We start from the raw sequence: 10,312 nt of genomic DNA, 5'->3' as shown, positions 1-10,312 counted from the left end.
GTGGAAAGTTCAGAAGTTAGTTTTACAAATAGTAAATTGCTATTCGATTTGATTTCAAAATTAGAGATGTTGCAAATAAACGTTTGAAATTTCAGGGAAAGATGGGGGTTGGAGATGCAAAATTAGACTGCTGCAGTCTAACTCATTGGTCAGAAAAGGGAAATATGCACCTAAAGACCTAAGAAGTGTCAGTTAGGTTAGAGACAGTTCAGGACAAGGATCTTCTATTCACTCATTCATCTACCCATATTGATTATGTGTATCACAAATGTGCCTCATATATTATACATCGTGTCTGTAAGTGCTACACCTTTTCATGGCTTTCTCTTCCTATTTCTTTATACTTTAAATTCTTTTATACACTCAGCTCAAGTGCTGCTTCCTCTTGAAAGTCCTCTGTGATACCCATTTGATGCATTCCTATATCTGACTCCTCAGCACTGTGTGAATTTAATGGAACTTCATACAGGTGTCTGAAATTTCTTGCTTATTCATTCTGTGTCATATCACTGAGGTTAAAACAAACAAACAAACAAAAAACAGAAAAAAGAACTATGCCTTATTCAACTTGGTAATCAAAATGTCTATGACACATTAGACACAAATAGATGTTCTATAAACGTTCTTCCAATGAATGGATAAATAAAAAATTATTCTTATACATTTGAGCACTTTTCCCCCTTTAAGTGTTTCCCCCCTTGCTTTTTTTTTTTTTTTTTTTTAGGTAAACTGCTTTAGTATGTGAAGTCAGCTCCTGTCCAGATTAGATGGAATCAGGAAACAATGTAACCTACTTTGTCCTTCTGGGTCTCACACAGAATCCAAAGGAGCAGAAAGTCCTTTTTGTTTTGTTCCTGTTCATCTACCTTTTGACTCTGGTGGGCAACCTTCTTATTATAGTGACTGTAGCTGTCAGTGAGACTCTGAACTCACCGATGTACTTTTTTCTTGCTAGCTTATCATGTATGGATGTCACTTACTCCACTTCTATCACTCCCAGATTGATTTCAGAGTTGTTATTTGGGGAAAAAAACATATCCTTTGAATTCTGTATGACCCAGCTGTTTACAGAGCACCTTTTTGCTGGATCCGGGGTCTTCCTTCTGCTGGTGATGGCCTATGACCGCTATGTGGCCATCTGTAAGCCCTTGCATTATCTGGTGATCATGAGGCAGAGGGTTTGCGTTGTGTTGCTGGTGGTGTCCTGGGTTGGAGGTTTTCTGCACTCAATTATTCAACTTAGCACTATTTCTTGGCTCCCATTCTGTGGCCCCAATGTCATTGATCACTATATGTGTGACATGTATCCTTTATTGGAACTCGTCTGTACTGACACCTATATCATCGGCATCTTAGTGTTGGCCAATGGAGGACTGATCTGCACTGCTGCGTTTCTGCTCTTACTCGTCTCCTACGGAGTCATCCTGCGCTCTCTGAAGAACCTGAGTCAGGAAGGGAGGCGGAAAGCCCTCCAGACCTGTGGCTCCCACATCACTGTGGTTGTCTGCTTCTTTGTTCCCTGCATTTTCATGTATGTGAGACCTGCTAAGACCTTCCCCCTTGACAAATCTGTGAGTGTGTTCTATACAGTCATAACACCCATGCTGAACCCATTAATCTACAGTCTAAGAAATTCTGAGTTGACTAATGCTATGAAGAAGCTCTGGAGAAGAAACATCATATCTCATATTGAATAAATGCATCATCTACCATGAAGGGAGTCATTTGACAGCAGGTTCCATTTCCTTAGAATGCAGAAGTCATTTTAAAATTTGATTCTGATTTAAAATTTTTTCTTTAAAAAGAAAAAATTCTCTGTCTTCAAAGAGTTTATGATAATTTCAATTAAAGATTACAATTATACAGCTGTGCTATTAATAACAGTTTCCTCCATACTAGAATGCAAGGCCCATAATTACTTCTTTATCACTGTACCTAGAAATGTGTAATGCCTGCATGGTAAGGTGTTAAATAATAAATAATGATTAAGTGGGAAATGTATTATATAGTAACACTGATTTTTTATCAATTTATGTATTTAGCTTTTTTACTCTTTTTCAGAGACAAGATAATTTTTATTTAGCATCTTGTAATTTAAGTAAACTTTTTAATTTTTACAATTTAAAATATTTAATTCTATATATTCTTTGTTAGTATATTTCACTTGCATTATACACAAATTTCTTACTTTAATACTGTTACTGTTCACAAGAAAACTGAAGTACAATAGATAATAATAAACAACATAAATAAAACCAAATAATATGGGGTGAAGTGTCAAACAAATTTCTCCTTTTTCTCTCAATATTTTCCAATCTTCACCCTAAGAGCTAGAATCTAAATTTTTTTCTTAATTTTCATTTAGTAAAAATATTTGCAAATGCCAGTTTATTTGCCATATATATATTTGCTTTTTCTATGTATATCACACTTGCTTTTACTATGCCACGTCTTAAAGATATTTCAATACTAGCTCAAACATATCCCTTAACTTTCTCATATTTCACAATGCTTCTTATAAATTTATATTAAAATTCATATGCTCATTCCTTTTCATGTGCTTTTAAACTTTTTTATGACAAACAGTTTTCAAATAAATATGTTTTTGAATATGTGCAAATATGACTTCCTAGGCATAAAATTGTTGTTTTGATATTTGAATCAATGATGAGGTAACATATGCATTTAAAATGTTGATATTGATAGTTATTGACAAACTATTTTTCTGGAGGTTGTATAACAACTACAGTCTTGTCCACTGTCAGTGAGAATTCATTTGTCCATATTTTCGAGACCAGTACCTGATAAATAGTTATAACAACTGATTAAAGTTATTTTTATACTTTGCTACCCTTTTGATATAATTTAACTGGGCATCATTCAATACATTTAACTTGAGTTGTAATTATTTTTTGGTGGATATTTTATATGCGTGTCTTACTTCAGTCAATTTTTTATTTTTATGAGATCATATATTAAAGAAAGGATCTCTTTTATATTGTATATATAATTAATATATTCTGGTTGTATGTTCTTAAATTTTTATCCTATGTGGAGTGCTTTTTGTATGTAATATTTTTATACTATATTCAGTTTTTTTGTATATTGCTTATGAAGAATTTTCTCATTTCACTTGTGACACTTCTTCAATTCTTTTTTAGTATTTAATTTTTAAAACATTTTTGATATCATATGGAAACTTTTGATTTGTCTTGAATTAATTTTGCTATAGGAGATAAATATTGATTCAATTTTTAGCTGTTTCTCTAAATTTTAGGTTTCTTTTAAATGGTCATGTAAATATCTTTTTGCCATTGATTTAAAATCCTGACTATTGCATCCTGAAGCCCTATGTATTTGGATATAATTCAAGACGTGATTCTTTTTCATTGATCTCTTTATTCATGTGCAGATTGGCACATAATATAATTGCTATGATATATAACACATTTTGATAAGGAAAGAGACTAGCAGTCCCTCATTACTATTCTTTTTCAGAGGTATGCCTAGGCTTGTATATCTCTGTTCCAAATTATTACAAATAAAATAATAAATTGAATATAAATAAGATTAATAATATAGTTTAAAATACTGCTGCTGCTAAGTCGTTTCACTCATGTCTGACTCTGTGCGACCCCATAGACGGCAGCCCACCAGGCTCCCCTGTCCCTTGGATTCTCCAGGCAAGAATACTGGAGTGGGTTGCCATTCCCTTCTCCAATGCATGGAAGTGAAAAGTGAAAGTGAAGTCGCTCAGTCATGCCTAACTCTTAGCGACCCCATGGACTGCAGCCTACCATGCTCCTCCCTCCATGGGATTCTCCAGGCAAGAGTACTGGAGTGGGTTGCCATTGCCTCCTCCGAGTTTAAAAAGAAGTTAAGACAAATTTAAAATAGTTTAGTCACAAAATAATATTCAGTTATTATTTTCAATAAGTTTCACTTTAAGAAGGGTCATTTTAGAGGACTTGATGTCTTCAGAGTATAAACTGTGACCCAGGTATGAAAAGATGTTGTCAGTTAAAAGTCACCGTTTGTAAATTTGGGTAAAGCAGGAATTACAGTTCCTGCTTATATTTCTGTCCCTTGTGAACATCTGCTGTTCTTTATCTATGACATCTGAAATACCAATTGACACTTGCTGTAAGAAAAAAATCATCTCCTTCAGGAAGTCCAGGACTAATGTCTTTGCTGAGCATCTTTTGCTCCTGAGATCTTCCTGCCCATACTGGTTGCCAGTGAGCACTATGTGACCATCCGCAAAACCCTGTCCTGTGAAACCATCATGAGTGACAGGGATGTGGCTTCCTTTTTCAAGTAATAGGAATGGGAAGGCTGTACTTGCAACCACACAGATCTTCATAGTGTGGCTGCCTGTCTGTGGTTCAATGTCAAAGACCATTCCTGTGTGCCTTAAACACTTTGTTGAAACTTGTCTGCATGGAATTCACATCCTTGAACTCTGTTGATACCAATCATTGGTTCATTTATCCATTAAAACAATTTCCCTTGTTGGTCTCTTAACTGGTCATCTTGTCCTCCCTAGAGACACAGCTTGGAGGGGAGATGCAAAGTTCTCTCCACCTGTGTCTCTCACATCACTACGGTCATCTTGGTTTTCATGCTCTGTTTATTCATGTATTTGTATTCAAGGCTTGGGTACATTTTATATCATGAGAAGGCTTTTGTTAAACTTCTTAAACTTCAGGCTCAGAAATTTAGACGTGAAAATGCTATGAGGAAGTTCTGGGATGATAAAGTGACTTTGGGAAATAATCATAACAATAAAAAGTGAGTTTGTCTTTAAAATGGAAAAGAGAAAATACAATTTTTATTTTATTTTTTAGTATATTTATTTGTTTTAATTGATAGCTAATTACTTTACAATATTGTAGTGGTTTTTGCCATACCTTGACATGAATCAGCCATGGATTTACATGTGTTCCCCATCCTGAACACCTCCCACCTCCCTCCCCATCCCATCCCTCAGGGTCTTCCCAGTGCACCAGCCCTGAGCACCCTGTCTCATGCATCGAACCTAGACTGATGATCTATTTCACATATGATGATATACATGTTTCAATGCTATTCTCTCAAATCATCCCACCCTCGCTTTCTCCCACAGAGTCCAAAATTCTGTTCTTTACATCTGCATCTCTTTTGCTGTCTTGCATATAGGGTCATTATTACCATCTTTCTAAATTCCACATATATATATATATATATGTGTGTGTGTGTGTGTGTGTGTGTGTTTACATATACATATATGTCAATATATTGTATTGGTGTTTTTGTTTCTGACTTACTTCACTCTCTATAATAGCCTCCAGTTTCATCCACCTCATTAGAACTGATTCAAATGCACTCTTTTTAATAGCTGAGTAGTATTCTATTGTGTATACATACCACAGCTTTCTTATCCATTTGTCTGTCAGTGGACATCTCGGTTGCTTCCATGTGCTAGCTATTGTAAACAGTGCTGTGATGAATATTGGTGTACATGCGTCTCTTTCAATTCTGATTTCCTCAGTGTGTATGCCCAGCAGTGGGATTGCTAGGTCATATGGCAGTTCTATTTCCAGTTTTTTAAGGAATATCCAGACTGTTCTCCATAGTGGTGTACTAGTTTGCATTCCCACCAAGAGTGTAAGAGGGTTCCCTTTTCTCCACACCCTCTCCAGCATTTATTGTTTGTAGACTTTTTGATAGCAGCCATTCTGACCGGCGTGAGATGGTACCTCACTGTGGTTTTGATTTGCATTTCTCTGACAATGAGTGATGTTGAGCATCTTTTCATGTGTTTGTTAGCCATCTGTATGCCTTCTTTGGAGAAATGTCTGCTTAGCTCCTTGGCCCATTTTTTTGATAGGGTCGTTTATTTTTCTAGTATGGAGCTGCATGAACTGCTTGTATATTTTTGAGATTAGTTCTTTGTCAGTTGTGTCGTTTGCTATTATTTTTTCCCATTCTGAAACCTATCTTTTCACCTTGCTTATAGTTTCCTTCATTGTGCAAAAGCTTTTAAGTTTCATTAGGTCCCATTTGTTTATTTTTGCCTTTATTTCCATTACTCTGGGAGGTGGGTTATAGAGGATCCTGCTGTGGTTTATGTCAGAGATGTTTTTGCCTATGTTTCCTCTAGGAGTTTTATAGTTTCTGGTCTTACGTTTATATCTTTAATCCATTTGAGTTTATTTTTGTGTGTGGTGTTAGAAAGTGTTCTAGTTTCATTCTTTTACAAGTGGCTGACCAGTTTTCCCAGCACCACTTGTTAAAGTAATTGTCTTTCCTCCATTGTATATTCTTGCCTCCTTTGTCAAAGATAAGTGCCCATAGGTGCATGGATTTATCTCTGGGCTTTCTATTCTGTTCCAATGATCTATATGAGAAAATACAACTTTATGATTGAAGACAACTCTAAACTACTTAAAAGGATGTTGATTTTGACATATAGGCACATAGAGGCAAGTTCCAAATAGAAAGTTATTTACCATTATACAATTATATTTAGTTTTATGTATTACCCTTTTGGTAGTTAAGTTTTATTTACTGTCAGAATTAGTTAGGATTTGGAAATTCCCTGCCAGTCCAGAGGTTGGGACTACACACTTTCATTGCCAAGGGCCTATGTTCAGCCCTGATAGAAGAACTAGAATCCCTCAAGATACACCACACAGCCACACACATAAAAAGACACACCAATAACAAACAAACAGACAAAAAACCAGGGCAAGGAATATTGACAAAAAAATAGTTTGTTATAATACAGTTCCAAAAAACTTTTTGAAATGCAAATGTTTACTTTACTATGACTCATTACAGTTTCTATTTAAGTCATCATGCTTCCATGTAGCCTAATTATTATCTGCCACTCTGAGCGTAAACCCATCTCACCCAATGTTTCATCAGTCACTTTGGTGTCTCTGCAGAGTGGAGTTGAAGTACAGTCTGCAGTGTGTAATCTGAGTGTATATTCCTACTGCTTTGTAGGGAAGGAAGTTTCAGATTACAAAATGCCCTCTTCCCCTAAATAACCAGTCAATCTGAACTATTCTGGAGAAGCACAAAATACTTCAAAAATGTTTGCTATCTTGCATCTAAAATCTGATTTTGAGACTTCAAGCTCTCCCTTTTTCTGATCTACTTTGTTTATTGGTGAATCCTGAGTACTTAGAACAATGCCTGGCCTATGGTAGATACTCAAAGTTGGTTGAGGTGAATATGTAATGCTACCGGAGTTTACCCAAACCCATGTCCACTGAGTCCGTGATGCCATCCAACATCTCATCCTCTGTCATCCCTTCTCCTCCTGCCCTCAATCTTTCCCAGCATCAGGGTCTTTTCAAATGACTCAGCTCTCAGCATGAGGTGGCCAAAGGATTGGAGTTTCAGCTTCAACATCACTCCTTCCAATGAACACCCAGGACTGATCTCTTGTAGAATGGACTGGTTGGATCTCCTTGCAGTCCAAGGGACTCTCAAGAGTCTTCTCCAACACCACAGTTCAAAACATCAATTCTTCAGCACTCAGCTTTCTTTATAGTCCAACTCTCACATGCAAACATGACCACTGGAAAAACCATAGGCTTGACTAGATGGACATTTGTTGACAAATAATCTCTGCTTTTTAATATCCTGTCTAGGTTGGTCATAACTTTTCTTCCAAGGAGCAACCGTCCTTTAATTTCATGGCTGCAAACACCATCTGCAGTTATTTTGTAGCCAGAAAAACAAAGTCAGCCATTGTTTCCAGTTTCCCCATCTATTTGCCATGAAGTGATGGGACCACAGACCATGATCTTAGTTTTCTGAATGTTGAGCTTTAAGCCAACTTTTTCACTCTCCTCTCTCACTTTCATCAAGAGGCTCTTCAGTACTTCTTCACTTTCTGCCATAAGGGTGCTGTCATCTGCATATGTGAATTATTGATATTTCTCCTGGCAATCTTGATTCCAGTTTGTGCTTCGTCCAACCCAGCATTTCTCATGATGTATTCTGCATATAAGTTAAATAAGCAGAGTGACAATATACAGCCTTGATGTACTTCTTTTCCTATTTGGAACCAGTGTGTTTTTCTAACTGTTGCTTCCTGACCTGCATGCAGGCTTCTCAAGAGGTAGGTCAGGTGGTCTGGTATTCCCATCTCTTTCAGAATTTTCCACAGTTTATTGTGATCCACACAGTCAATGGCTTTGGCATAGTCAATAAAGCAGACATAGATGTTTTTCTGGAACTCTCTTGTTTCTTCGATGAACCCCCATAGATATTCTTGAAAACCTTTGAGGAAAATCCCAGTGAATTAATTAAACAAGAATCAGCCTTGGACACATTCCAAGACCCAGTGATAATTGCAGCTGGAAGGGATGAAATAGCCCTAATAGGAAGAAAATGCTATTCGCTTAGCAACTGCCATGAAAATTTCAGGAGGTCCTTAGAATTATAGCATGACTTAAAAAGAATCACAGGAATGTCTTTCAAAATCTCAACTAGTTTGGTCATGTTAATATGGCAGAGTGAAAAGAACTGGACAGTCAAATGGGATTTGTATTTTTGAAGTTAGAAGGAAAGAAGTTACTTGTGAAAAATTTCCCTGCCAAATAACTAGTTGATTTATTCTATGTGTAGGTAGTATTGACTGGACATTTTGATATATTTCCTGATGCAATAAACTTGTTTTCCAGTGTGCACCATGGAATTGCTTTCAAATAATCTACATTGCAGTTAAAAATGACCTGAATAATCGGAAGACTCTATGAGGCAAATGGACAGACAGTCAAATAAACTATATGCTCAAGAAAAAAAGTGGGCTTTTGTCCTCTTTGTCAAACTGGATGAAAAATAATTCCAAGTGTTGATGAGTAACTTCAGGTTATTCTTCAGGTTCTGAACAAGCCTCCAGAAGGTAAGACTAACATTAAATTGTGGAACCAAGCTCACAGTTGTGAGACCTTCTTTATTATATAAGAAAATAAATTACTTTAAAATCAATCAAACAAATTCAATTCTAGGTATATGACTTAAAAGTGTGTACTTGAGAAAATGAATTAGATATTCTGAACCTTAAGTTCTTCACTTGTGAAAGAAGGATTATGGCTTTTGCTACTGTAAATATAAAATGTGTTATATTAAACTATGAGTGAGTGATTGGAATATTGTAGGAGTTTGGAGAAGTAGAGTGATGTTATCAGAAGAAGGTTAAAAAGGACAGTTTGCGCTGCAGCAAGAGAACTGACTTTTGAGGCCAGTATAAATGTGGTGAGATTTAGGAGGCCACTGTTACCTTGGAACAGGAAGAAATTAAGAAGTAGGGAATGATCAAATTTGTGATATATGCTTAAAGTAGAGTTATTAGGATTTATGTAAGTTTCATGAGAGTGACAAATGAGTAAAGAGCACTGAAATTTTGTTTCTGAACACTAACATGAAAATTATAGTATTTAACGAGATAAATAAAGAATGCTCTTTAAATTTTATTTAGAAAATGCTCAATTTATTGTGGAAAGTTTAGAAGTTATGTTTTATAAATATCAAATTGCTATTCAGTTTGATTTCAAAACTAGAGATATTCCAAATAAACATTTGAAATTTAGGGCAAAGGTAAGGACTGGAGATACAAAATTAGACTTCTGCTGTCTAATTTATTGATCGACAAAGGGAAATATCCACCTACAGACCAAAGAAGTGTCAGTGAGGTTAGAGAAAATTCAGGATAAGGAATTCATCTATTCACACATTCATCTACCCACACTGGCTATGTGTATTATATTGAATATTTCATGTATTATAGTTTGTGTCTTTATTAATGTTGCACCTTTTCATAGCTTTCTTTATTTCTTTATACTCTCAATTATTTTTTACATTCAGCTGAAGCATTCCTTCCTCTTGAAAGTCTTCTGTGATACTCACTTGATATACTCCTATATTCTGACTCCTCAGGACTCTGTGAATTTAATGTGTGAATTTAACTTCATACAGGTGTCAGGAATTGTTTGGTTTTTTTTTGGTTCTGTGTCATATCACTGAGGTTAAACAACAAACAAACAAAAAAACTCAGCCTTATTCAACTTGGTAATCAAAATTTCTATGACACATTAGACACAAATAGATGTTCTATTGACGTTCTTACAATGAATGGATAAATTTAAAAAAATTCTTGTACATTTGAGTATTTTTCCCCTTTAAGTGTTATCCCCCCCCTTTTTTTTTTTAAAGTAAACTGCTTTAGTATGTGACATCAGCTCCTGTCCAGATTAGATGGAATCAGGAAACAACGTAACCTTCTTTGTCCTTCTGGGTCTCACACAGAATCCAA

The 10,312-nt window shown here is 35.7% G+C and overlaps 1 protein-coding gene across 1 annotated transcript; it reads left to right on the top strand.

Annotated features, from left to right (window-relative positions):
* The first annotated feature begins 767 nt into the window (after positions 1–767).
* Positions 768–1,697, top strand: LOC136175454 (olfactory receptor 4A47-like). The gene has a single exon (XM_065945744.1). The coding sequence runs from the start codon at positions 768–770 to the stop codon at positions 1,695–1,697; it is 930 nt and encodes a 309-aa protein (XP_065801816.1).
* Positions 1,698–10,312: the final 8,615 nt, after the last annotated feature.

This window comes from Muntiacus reevesi, chromosome 9 (genome assembly GCF_963930625.1).
Source record: "Muntiacus reevesi chromosome 9, mMunRee1.1, whole genome shotgun sequence".
Classification (NCBI taxonomy): domain Eukaryota; kingdom Metazoa; phylum Chordata; class Mammalia; order Artiodactyla; family Cervidae; genus Muntiacus; species Muntiacus reevesi.
The sequence above is the reverse complement of the archived record's forward strand: the minus strand, read 5'-3'. Positions and strand labels throughout refer to the sequence as shown.

Coding starts and splice junctions, on each gene's coding strand:
- LOC136175454 (XM_065945744.1), top strand. CDS start 768: ATGGAATCAGGAAACAATGTAACCTACTTTGTCCTTCTGGGTCTCACA.